Here is a 13,076-nt window from a genome sequence, read left to right as displayed (position 1 = left end):
AGAGCTGTTGTGCATAGGGTCGCTATGAGTCGGAAACGACTCGATGGCACATAACAACAACAACAACAACAACAGAAAAGCTCCAGAAGGTGGCGGGGGGAGCAGGGAGTCCCTACTGTTGTAGTTTGGGTCAGGCTACTTTTACATGCTATTTTTGTATTCTTACGTAAGGGAAAAATATTTAGCCATAATCTCATGCTGATAAAGTAGACATTCCAGTGATTCTCTTTATGCTCAGTTTTCACCTTTATTGCATTAAAACGATTGCCACTAGATTTTTCTTATTGAACAACAGCAACAAAAAAAAAACTTCTTCTAAAATCTGTAGCTTAGTTTCTAGTTCTTTCTCCATTCCTACATTTACGGTGTTCAGGCAGCTACCAAGGGAAGAATTCTCAGATATAAACGTTCCATTGAAGAGTCCTTGCCTTCTACTGACCGAGAATGACCTGAGGCTCACTGGTTCCACACAAAGCAAGCCCTAATATGGAACAAATATATGAGCCTAATCTATGGCCTAATTATACTTTAAAAGAAAACCAAAAATCTATAACCTGGAGAGGATAATAAAGATGAATGGAACTTCTAAAAAAAAGTCAGATCTTTGTGTACACTGAAACTTTTCTAATCTGTTCTCAAAATCAGTGTATTCAAATTTTGTAAATAAACTAGTATTTTTTAAAAATCAAATAAAAAAACTCTTCTAATAAGATAAAAATAAGGCCTACAGACAAGGAAAAAAAATATTTGGAAATACTTGATAAGGAACTCCTGTGAACCATTTTAGAATACTCCAGCATCTTGACAAGAAAAAGACAACCAGCCCTATTACAAAATGGTCAGAAGTTATGAAAAGACTCTTCACCAAAGAAGAGATTCAGATGGCCAACAAATGACGAAATGGCCAAGATCAGGTTTGCTGAGTTGGTGTAAACTAACAAAAGTAGTAACAGCCACTCCACAGGATGGTCAGGATTTTTTCAGGAAGAACAGAGTGAAAGATCATTGGTAAATACAATCCCTCCCAAAACAGTGATGCATATGTTCCAAGCCCTGCATTTTAAGCTATGAATCATTTTAAAATTTCATGACTCTCTGTGTTAAGGTCTTCATTCTTTTATTAAAATGAGGAAACTCCAACTCAAGTTACTTAAGTTACTTTTGCGAGGTCTCAGTAACAAAGTGCTGTTTTTCTGGTAAGCTATTTGAAATCCATTGAATTGGAACAACATGTGGGAAATCGCTTGTGATTAAAAAGCTAAATGAGTGAATCATGAAACTCTTTTCTGCCCAGACCTGTCAGATAGCACTGATTTTATAGATAACATTTTCCGTGAGGAGGAAGCTGCCTTTATTCAAATGACTAGGTAGATGAAATTCTATGTGTGCCACTGATAAGGGAGACCTGGTTTCATCTATCTCTGAGTGTCTCAATGTCAAGGCCTCGTGAGCTAGTAAGATGAGGACTCTATCTCTGGCAGCTGCAGCACACCGTGGAGCCGGGGCTGGGTGGGCAGCACAAGACAGCCTGTGGAAAGCTACAGATGCACAGATCAGTGTAAAAAAAAAAGAAGAGTGTAGTGATTGTAATAGTTCTCTTATTCTTAGATGCCATTGAATTGACTGTGACCCGTAGTGACCCTGCAAACAACAGATGGAAACCTTGTCCTATCCTGCCCTTCCTAGGCTGCCTGTCCTATCCTGCCCATCCTCAGTTTCTGCCATGCTCAAGCCCATTGTTGCAGTCACTATGTCAATCCATTTTGTTAAAGGTCTTCCTCTCTTTTGCTGACTCTCCACTTTTCCACACATGCTGTGATTTTCCAAGAAAACAATTATATATTTTCTTGGTTTTTTGAGATAAGATTACTTTTGTATAGTCAATAAAATAAGTCAACATTTTTCTCTTATTCTCTGTTTTCAGCCAAGATTTGTATGACATCAACAGTGATACGCTTTTTTCCAAGATTACTTCAAAATCCAACTTGAATTTCTGGCATTTTCTTTTCCATGTATTGTCTCAGCCATTTTTTATTAATTTGCAGTAAGATTTTATTCTGTGCAAGATATTAATGATATTGTTTGACAATTTCCACATTTTTTGGGATCCCCTTTTTGGGAATGATCATCAATATGGATCTTTTCCATTTGGTTGACCATTTAGCTGCCTTTAGAATTTCATGGCATAGAAAAAGGAGCTTGCCCAGAACTACTAAAAATCCAACATGGATTCCAAACTTATGTTAAGACTTTTAAATCAGTGTACACTCACTCAGTCATTGCTGTCAAGTCATAAGTTATAGCTGACCCTCCAGCAGATATTCAGAGGAACTAGAGGAGATTGCCCATTCTTCTCACTCAGAAGAGCTGGTTGAACCACCTGCGTTTGGTATGGCCAAGCAACGCCTTCCCCACTTGGCCTCCAGAAATGAGTTAAGGCTCCACTTTCAGATTGCTCTCCTTACACACATGATATGTGGTGATGGCATATTGTGCTGCTAGCTGAGAGGCCTTAAGTAGTCCCTGGTGCTAATATACCATCAACTCTGAGACAGAAAGATGGACAGTCTCAGTCTCCCTTTGTGAAGATTGACATCCTTAGAAACCTGGTAGAGGGTTGCCCATGAGCAAGAATAGAAAAACATGTACAAGACAAGGTCATTCTTTTGTCAATATGTGGGATATTCAACACTCTTCTCCAGATCCATAGTTAAAAGGCCTCAATTCTTCTGTCATCCTCATTCATTGTCCAGCTCTCAGATGCATAGCAAGTATCTGAAAAGATCATGACCTGAATCAGGACAACCTTCGTCCTCAAACTGACATTATAGTCTGACATACATAGTCTTCTTGAGTTGGAACTGCAACAGCAACTGGTTACTGTTTGTAGTTTGTAATCTTTGCAATTTTAAAGCATTAATGGCATTTAGATTTATATACAAACCAATTGCCTTTGATTTTGGACTCACTTAAATGGTTGGACTGATCAGAGACTTGAGAGTAAAGCTTAAAACCATGTTCATAAGAGACAAACTGGACTGGGATGAAGCTTTGAAGGCCTAGCCTGTAGTATAAGGGGACTGCTAAAATGTACAACCTGGATAGGATAAAAATTGATGAATGGGACCTTCTAAAAATTGAATCTCTGTGTTCATAAAAAACTTCTTCCAACAGAGTGAAAAGAAAACCTACTGACTGAAAACATAAAATCTTTTGATTAAATTTTAAGTTGTATAACCAGTTTTTTTAATTATGAAACCAACCCCATTCTTCCTCACATTTCATCCCCGGCATAGTAAATCATATAATCGTCTGATTCAAAACGTCCCATGCCAAGCAATCTCATTTCGCCAATACCTAGTATGTCACATTTCTCTCTTAACAATGTCCAATTTTCCTACATTCATGCTTCTCATGTTCCACGTTCCAATCACTAGTGTCTGCTTACAGCTGTTCCTTCTCTGTATTTCTGTTTCTAAGATCTCAGTCTCAATTGCCATGTCTGCTAGTCCAAGTGATAGTCTAAGTGTGCTCTATTGTACATAGGGTTTCAAAGGCCTGTATTTTCGGAAGTGGATGGCCAATCCTTCCCGGGATGACAAAGCAAGATATTATAATGAAATGTGCAGAGAGCTGGAGTCAGAAAATCAAAAGGACCGAACTCGCTTAGCGTGAAGGGGCTGAAAAACGAATTCAAGCCACGGGTGGCAATACTTAATGATACTTTGGGTAGAATGTTAAATGATCCAGGAAGTATCAAGAGAACATGGAAGGAATACACAGTCACTGTATCAGAAGGAATTGGCTGACACAGAAGAATTTCATGAAATGACATATGAGCAAGAGCCTATGGTGATGAAGGAGGAAGTTCAAATTTCTCTGAAGGAACTGGCAAAAATAAGGCTCCAGGTATTGACAGCATACCAACTGAAATATTTCAAAAGACAGACACTGCCCTGGATGTGCTTACTAAGTTGTGCCAAGAAATCTGGAGAACAGCCAGCTGGCCCACTGACTGGAAAAGATCGATATTTATTCCCATTCCGAAGAAAGGTGACCCAACAGAGTGCGGAAATTATCGAACAATATCATTAATATCACATGCAAGCAAGATTCTGCTGAAAATTACCCAAAAACATTTGGAGCAATATGTCAACAGAGAAGTGCCAGATGTACAGGCTGGATTTAGAAGAGGTCGTGGTACTAGGGATATTATAGCTAATGTTAGATGGATCTTGGCAGAAATCAAAGAATACCCAAAGAATGTCTATCTGTGCTTCATTGACTATGCAAAGGCTTTTGACTGTGTAGATCACAACAAGCTGTGGCTGACTCTGAGAAGAATGGGAATCCTAGAACATTTGATTGTGCTTATGCGAAACCTATACTTGGACCAAGAGGCAGTCGTCAGAACAGAGCAAGGAAACACTACATGGTTCAAAAGCAAGAAGGGGGTCCGTCAGGGATGTATTCTGTCTCCATACCTTTTCAATCTGTATGCAGAACAGATCATCTGAGACATTGGGCTGTACGAAGAGGAATGTGGCATCAGGATTGGTGGAAGAGTCATCAACAACCTGCGTTATGCAGATGACACAACCCTGCTTGCTGAAACTGAGGAGGACCTGAGCGCTTGCTGAAGAAGGTCAAGGACTGCAGCCTCCTATATGGGTTGAAGCTCAACATCAAGAAAACAAAGATTCTCACCACTGGGCCAATTGACAGCATCAGTATGGATGGTGAAGAGATTGAGATAGTTAACAGTTTTAGTTTGCTTGGCTCCACAATCAACACTCTTGGTAACAGCAGCCAGGAAATCAAGAGACGAATTGCATTGGGTAAGTCGGCTGTGAGGGACCTCTCAAGAGTACTGAAGAGCAACGATGTCAGGCTGGCGACTAAGGTGCGCCTGATCCAGGCTCTAGTCTTTGCAGTTATGTGCTATGCATCAGAAAGTTGGACAGTGACTAGGGATGATAGAGAATTGATCCCTTTGAGCTGTGGTGCTGGAGAAGAGTGTTGAATATGCCATGGACTGTTAGGAGAACAAACAGGTTTGTCCTGGAGAAGGTGAAGTTGGAATGCTCTTTGGAGTCAAGGATTCTGAAGCTTCGTCTGACGTATTTTGGGCATGTTGCAAGAAGGGACTGGACCTTGGAGAGGGACATCATGTTTGGCAGAGTGGAGGGGTGGTGAAGGAGAGGAAGACCTTTGATGAGATGGATCGATTCTGTGACTAGAGCGGTGGGAATAAGTGCGTTTGATATGGCTAGGTTGGCACAGGAGAAAACAGCGTTTAGAGCTCTTTTACATAGGGTCACTATGAGTCGTAAACAACTCGATGGCACATAACAACAACAACAACCAGTTAGTAGAATTATTTTCCAATGGCTTAATTTAAGAACATTTCATCTTTATATTACATTATAATCTACTTTGAATGTTGTTATTATTAGGTGTCAACAAGTCAAATATGACACATAGCGACCCTGTGAACAACATATTTGAACCCTGTACTGTCCTGTGTCATCCTCACACTTCCTGACACACAGGAGCCCATTGTGGTAGTCATCATGTCAGTCTCTCTGTTTGGAGATCTTCCTCTACTTCGCTGACCATTTGCCTTTCCTTGTCTTGCCTGTCCCTTTCCTAGCAACATGCTTGAATTATGTTAGGCACAGCTTTATCATCTTTGCCACCAAAGAGCACTATGGCTGCAATTTCTCCAAGAAATATTTGTTTATTGGCAGTCCCTGCAATGTTCATTATTCTTTTCCAACATCACAGCTCAAAGCCATCAGTTCTTCTGTCATCCATTTATTGTCTAGCTTTGAGATGCATAACAAGTCATCAGAAAGACCATGGCCTGAATCAGACACACTATAGTCCTCAAACTGACATCATTGCCCCTCAGTGATTTGGAGAGGTACCTAACTTCAGACTTTCCCAGTCAAATAAATATGCCTTCTGATTTCCTGACTGCTGGTACAAACTGTGTTGATTATGGATCCAAGCAAAACAAAGTTGTTGACGGTTTTAGTATTTTCTCCATATAACATGATGTTGCCTATCAATCTGTGGTAAAAAATTTTGTTTTCTTGATATTGAGATGCCGTCCATATTGAAGGCTGTATTCTTTGATCATCTGTAACAAGTGCCTCAAGTCCTCCTCACTTTGAGCAAGAAAGGTTGGGTCATCTGCATGACATACGTTATTGATGAGTCTTCCTCCAGTCTTGATGCCACATTCTTCATAGAGTTCAGCTTCTTAAATAATTTGTTCAAGATAGATATTGAATAGGTATGTAGAGAGTACTATCCTGACACACTCCCTTCTTAATTTTATTTAAAAAATTTAATTTTAATGAAAGTTTACAGAGACTTAGGATTTCCAGTCATTCATTTTTTTGTACTTTTCTCCCTGCCTACCCCGTTCCCCCAAATCACTCCTCTCCTTGAAAAGAAAAAGAAAACTCTTTCAGTGTTATTCAATCCCTACCCCCAAGTTCATTTCACTATACAGCCTTCACTCCAGACTTCTGTAAGGACAAGAGTACCCATTCATATATCCCTTTTTAAACAGATCTTTCTTTCTTCTTTTTCAATGCAATATACATCATTCCTCCACTCATTTTCTGTCTTCTCTCAACCCCTATTACCGAAGTCACTGAGTCAGTCCATCTCATCCAAGGTCTTCCTTTCTTGCACAGTCCTTCCACCTCTCCAAGCAGGATGTCCCTCTCCAAAAACTGGTCTCTCCTTGCAACATGCCCAGAGTATGTCAGAAGGAGCTTCAGAATCCTTGACTCCAAGGAGCAGCCTGTTTTTCCCCTCTCCAGGATGGACCTGTTTGTTCTCCAAGCAGTCTATGGTATATTAAATACTCCTCTCCAGCACCACAACTCAAAGACATAAGTTCTCCTTTTATCATACTTAGTCATTGTCTAATTTTCTGATACATTGCAAGTAATTGTGAAGGCCATGGCCTGGATCAGGCACACCTTATTCTCCAGATTAACAACATTGCTCTTCAGTACTCTAGAGAAGTCCCTGACAGCAGATTTTCTCAATGGAATTCGTCTTTTGATTTCTTGGCTACTGGTACCCAGAGTGTTAATTGTAGAGCTGAGCAAACTAATGTTAATAATATCAATCTCTTTACTATCTGTCATGACACTAGCAGCATTCAAAAGTCCAAAGAAGTTGTTTCTACTCTTTATCACCATCATATTCTGTGTATTGAGAGTTCTGACGGTATCGTCTGTATAAAGTTGGTGTTTCTTTAAAAAGTTACATGTATTCTATTCTCCTCCCAACTCCCCATGTCACACCTGCTTTGAAATAGTGGTGCTGTGCAGTATTTGTCCTTTAGTGACTGAAATATTTGACTCAGTGTGATGTGCTCCAAAGCCCACCATGTTGTATCATATTTTGTAAGTGCATTGTTTTTTAGTGCTGCGTAGTATTCTATTGTATGAATATACCATTGTTTTTCTCTCCATTCATTTGTTGATGGGCACATGAGTCCCTTCCATCTCTTTGCTTTTGTAAATAACCTAACAGTAAACATGAGTGTGTATATATCTGTTTTACCATTGCATTGGAACAGCTGAAAGAAAGAACTGTCTAAAATAAATATATGATTAGACATTATAGACATGACAACAGCCCAGAATAAAAGATATATCATTGCAGAGAGGACCTGGGGGTGGGGAGGTAGGTAATTATGCAACAATAAATGAATATTTTTTAAAAAAATGAACTGGTGGGGCCAGGAAAGGAGGGCAAGGGGGTAAACTGTGCAACAAAAAATGAATAAAAATCTAACTTCTCTGTAAAATGTTTGTTTAAATCACAACTAAAATAAGATTTTATTTAAAAGCAAAAATTTTTATGTAGAATCAATATCTGACTTAGCAATTCCATGTATATATACATACCTACAATATCTGAAAATGGAACTCAATCAAATACTAGCACACCAGTGTTAATAGCTGTATTATTCATAGTAGCCAATAGATAGAAAGTGCTATGTCAGTCGAGGACTCTGGTCTTCAGTATGGATTTCATGTCAACATCAACATCAAGAAGACAAAGATTCTCACCACTGACCCAGCTGGCAGTATCATGATGGATGCAGAAGAGATTGAGGTTGTTAACAATTTCCATTTGCTCAGCTCCACAATCAGCCCTTTTGGCACCAGCATTCAAGAAATCAAAAGAGGAGTTGCACTGGGAAAATCTGCTGTCACGGACATCTCCAGAGTACTGAGAATGGTATCAGTCTAGAGACTAAGGTGCTCCTGATCCAGGCTTTATCCATCAGAGACATGGACAGTGACTAAAGATGAGAGAAGAATTGATGCTTTTGAACTGGGATGCTGGAGAAGCATACTGAACATAGCCATGGACAGCCAGGGAAACAAATAGGTTTGTGTTGGAGAGGGTGAAACCAAGTTTCTCCTTGGAGTCTAGGATTTTGATGCTCCGTCTCACATACTCTGGATATGTGTCCAGGAGAGACCAGTCCTTAGAGAAGGACATCATGCTTGGACAGGTAGAGAGACAGCACGTGAGAGGAAGACCTTGGATGAAATGGATCAATACAATGACTAGGGCAATGGGGGTTGGTGTGTTGGAACTGGTGAGACTGGCTCAGGTTCAGAGCTACTGACATAGGGTTGCTATGCCTCACAGGCGACTTGATGACACATAATAGCAACAATTTTAAAAGGGCAGTCAATTCCCATACAGTTTACTGCCTTTGAAAATCTGCTGAATGGTCAGGTATTAATTGATTCATACTCAGTGGTACATAATAACAGCAGCATCAGATAAAACAGAATTTTCATAACAATCTTGTATATATGTACAATGGAATCCTAGTCAGTCATAAAGAGAAATGACATTCTGGTGCATGCTATAAAATGTATAAACCTTGAAAACATTATGCTGAGTGAAAGAAGTAAAAAATAAGGTCTAACTGTATGATCCCAATTATTGCCTACTCCAAGAGAAAAATCTGACCACCTCCTTTTGTATATATTTGCAGCCTTGGAAAACTTATAGGGAAGTTCTACCCTAAATCATCACTATGGGTCAGAATGTAGTTGGTGGCAGGTTTTGTTTTGGTGTATGTGTATATCAAAAGGCTACAGTTTACTTCATGCATAAACCTAACCTTGATTTTACATTCTTAATAAACTTGTACTTTTCGTTAAAATATTAACTTAGTCTCTTAAAACTTAATTTTAAGTAATTTATGTATATTTGATAAATTATGACCAATTTTTTGTCAGATTATATACAATATATGAAATTTACACCTAATACAGCAGAAGTGGAATCCACTTTCTAAATAACCTGCCTCCAGAAACTGTATGAACTTTGATAAATATCAATAGAAATAGAGGGGCTTCAGGCCTTTTGTTCATAGGTTCCCTATGAGTTCTGCTTGACTTGAAGGCAATAGATAACAACAACAACAGTGTGTGTGTACACATGCATATGCATAGGAGCTCTGTGGAAGCTCTGGTGGTCTAATTGATAACGAGTTGTGCTGCCAACCCACAGGCAGACAATTTAAATCTACCAGCTGCTGCATGGGAGAAAGATGGGCAGTCAGTCTCCTTTTGTGCAATTACAGTCTTTGAAAACCTGCTGGAGGGTCAGCTGTGAGACTCAACAGCAACGAACATGTGTGTTTTTGTGTGTATAAACATTTTTCTACATCTGAAAATTTTCTATTTTTCCTAACTCATAGATCAAATAAACATACCACATGTTGGAATTTAAAGATTGTACATCCATGTTTATGGCTTCATTACTCACAGTAGCAAAGGAGTGGGGGCAACCCTAGTGCCCATCAATAAATGAATGGATAAAAAACTGTGATACACAATGGAATACTACACAGCATTGAAAAATAATGGAATAGTAAAACATTATATAACATGGGTGAGCCATGAGGACATTTTGCCAAGTGAAATACCTCAGTCACAAAAGAACAAATACTGCATAATACAGCTGATGAAAAAATAGGATAGGGGTCAGGGCGGGGAGGGACTGGGGAAAGATTGGATAGATAATGAACACTGCAGTAGAACAGATGAGGGGAAGAACTTACTAAAAAAATAAATGATTATTCATTGTATGTATAGAATAATCTGGAACAAGGAGTGCATTGCAAGGTAGGCTGAGGGGGGGCAGAAAAAAGGCGGGGAATGTGGAATGATTAATAAATAAAGTTTAAAAAGAACTAAAATGAAAATAAAAACCTTAGAGATTACAGTAGCAGGTTAGGGAATTTAAGGCCTTGTGCAGTGTGTGTGTGTTTATATATGTAAATCTCTCATTTAATGATACTCTTAGCAGAGAGCATATTCTGTATGTTACTTATTTTTGTAAATTAATTGAAACTAACATTATGGCAAAATATGGACTCAGCAAATCTAACTTACTTAGGGATATACAATTTTTCTCAGTCTTTTTCACTTTGATGGACCGTTAATGATTACAAAGTATACTGAAATTTTGTTAAATTCATTTCTTTCCCCCTTTGTTTTAATACCTTGTTTTCTGTATTTTGAGGCTATTGTTCTTGTTATGTGTCATTGATTCACCTGCAGTTCATAATGACCCTATGTACAACAGCTCTTAAACCTGTGCTGTCCTGAACCGATCTCACTGACCAACACACCTACCCCCATTAACCCAGTAGTTACAGTGTCACTTTCTCTTATCTCGGGTCTTCCTCCCCTGTGCTGTTTGTCTCTCCACCCTGCTGAGCATGATGCCCTTCTCCATAGACTGTACTATCCTGGCCATGTGCCCAAAGCATGTCAGATGGAGTTTCAAAATCCTAGTCTCTAAGGAGCAACTTGGTTGCACCCTCTCCAAGACAGACTTTTTGGTTCTTATGGCAGTCCATGGTATGTTCATGGTATCTTCTCCAGCACCACAACTCAAAAGGCATCAGTTCTTCTGTCATCCTTAGTCCTTTTCCAGTTCTCTTAACATGTAATTGCTAAGACCATAGCCTGTATCAAGCACGTCTTAGTCTCTAGACTGACACCATTGTTTGAGTACTCTGGAGAGATAGTTCCCTGGCTGCAAATTTTCCCCATCCAATTAATCTTTTTATTTTCCTGACAGCTGGTGCCAGGAGTGTTGCTGATGCCACATTCCTCCTTATGAAGTGCAGTCTCCTGAATGGTTTGTTCTTCCTATAGATTGAGAAAACTTGGAGACAGGACACATCCCTGAGACACTTAGGTCCTGATTTTGAACTGTGCAGTTTTTCCTTACGCTGTTCTGAGGACTGCTTCCTGGTCTGAGTTTAGGTTTTGCATGAGCATAGTCAAGTGTTCTCGGTATGGATTCTTGTATGGATTCTGGTTTTCCTCAAAGTTAGCTACAATTTGTTGTGATCCACACAGTCAGATGCCTTAACGTAGTCAATAAAGCACAGACATTTCGTTGGTACTCTGCTTTGTACCAAGATCCATCTCATGTTGGCAAAAGTGTACCTAGTACTACAACACTGAGGCTAAAATACTTAGAATTGTATGCCGTCCTAGTAAGTTACATACTTTGAACCATACTAGTGATCACTGTGTCTTTAATTACGCTTTTCCTAGAAACCATCTTCTATCTTGTTTTTTTAAAAATCATTGCCTCTACCTTTATTTGCTTCAAACATTTTGGCCATCATTTTACTTTGAATCTTCCTGTGTTTTAGGTTTCTTGTCAATTATTTGTTTATAGATATCTTTCTTCCTTTCTTATTTCCTTTCACAGTGTCAAACACTATGACAAAACTTTTTTATTATGGTAAAATGCATACAACAAAAAATGCTATGTTAACTATTTAGTGTGTGTGATTTACTTTTTTTGTTTCTGTTTAGAATCTATTCAGCAGAACAGACATCATCTTTCAGACAATTGTATATAGACAATACATTTTGAGGATTTTATCTTTGCATTATGCAACCACTCTCACCCTCTTTTTCTCAGTATTCCACTCACATTCACATTCACTGCCTTAATGTCTCATCAATTCTTGGGACTGTTTTTTGCCAGTTCTTTCAGTACAACTTGAACTCTTTTTCTTTCATTACCATTGAATGTTGTTCATATGTTCTTTTCTGAAATATTACAGAATCGACCAATTCTTTTTGGTACAGTGACTGTGTCCCTCTGTCTTCTTTTGATGCTTCCTAGATCATTGATTATTTTGCTCATACCATCTCTCTGTATTGCAAATGAAGGTTTGAAATTGTTTTTCAGTTCTTTAAGCTTGAGAAATACCAGATTTTTCTCTTCTTATTTTATACATCCTCCAATGTGAATTACATCTCAACATCAAGAAGACAAAATTCCTCTTCACTGGTCTGATAAGCAACGTAAAGATAAATGGAGAAAAGATTGAAACTATTTTCAATTATTTTGTCTTACTGAGATCCATAATCAATAACCTTGTCACTAGCAGACAAGAAATCAAAAGATATGTTGCAGTGGAAAAGTCTGCTGTTAAGGACCTCTTCAAATTATTGAGGAATAATGATGCCATTTTATAAACTAAAGGTGCCGTCTGATTCAGGTCATGGTCTTTTCATTCACTTGCTGTGCATCTAAGATCTGAACGGTGAATAGGCTGGCAGAAAAAAAAAATGGATACCTTTGAGTTATGCTGTCAGAGAAGAGTGCTCCTTTGAAGCAGCTGATAGATTTAAAAAGTATATCTTTAGGTTGGTAAGACGCTGCACTGCAAACTTAAACGCACAGGATTCTTATCTACCAGCTACTCTGCAAAAAAGACGGACAATCTCGGCATATAACAGTAACAGCCTTTGAGTTGGAAGTGAAATTTCTTACCACTAAGCCAACAGAGCTCCCTAGGGCATGTTTATGAGGGGTTGTTCCTTAGGAAAGGACATCATGCTTGGAAATGTCGGAGGATCAACAAAGAGACGAAGAAGCTTAGTGCGATGGATTGACAAAATGAAGGCTACAGGTATAGTGAGAACACAGGATAGGACTAGATTTACATCTGTTGTTCATGTTGTTGTTTGTTG

The 13,076-nt window shown here is 38.8% G+C and overlaps 1 protein-coding gene across 1 annotated transcript in view; it reads left to right on the top strand.

Annotated features, from left to right (window-relative positions):
* The window catches only part of SPIDR (scaffolding protein involved in DNA repair), a 404,690-nt gene that overhangs the window by 257,114 nt on the left and 134,500 nt on the right, over window positions 1-13,076 (top strand). The window contains exon 13 of the mRNA XM_006880525.1: window positions 8,113-8,124. Coding sequence (XP_006880587.1) covers window positions 8,113-8,124 — 12 coding nt within the window. The remainder of the gene's footprint in view (window positions 1-8,112; window positions 8,125-13,076) is intronic.

Source organism: Elephantulus edwardii, unplaced genomic scaffold (assembly GCF_000299155.1).
Source record: "Elephantulus edwardii isolate Elephantulus edwardi_28Jun2011 unplaced genomic scaffold, EleEdw1.0 scaffold00008, whole genome shotgun sequence".
NCBI lineage: Eukaryota > Metazoa > Chordata > Mammalia > Macroscelidea > Macroscelididae > Elephantulus > Elephantulus edwardii.
The sequence above is the reverse complement of the archived record's forward strand: the minus strand, read 5'-3'. Positions and strand labels throughout refer to the sequence as shown.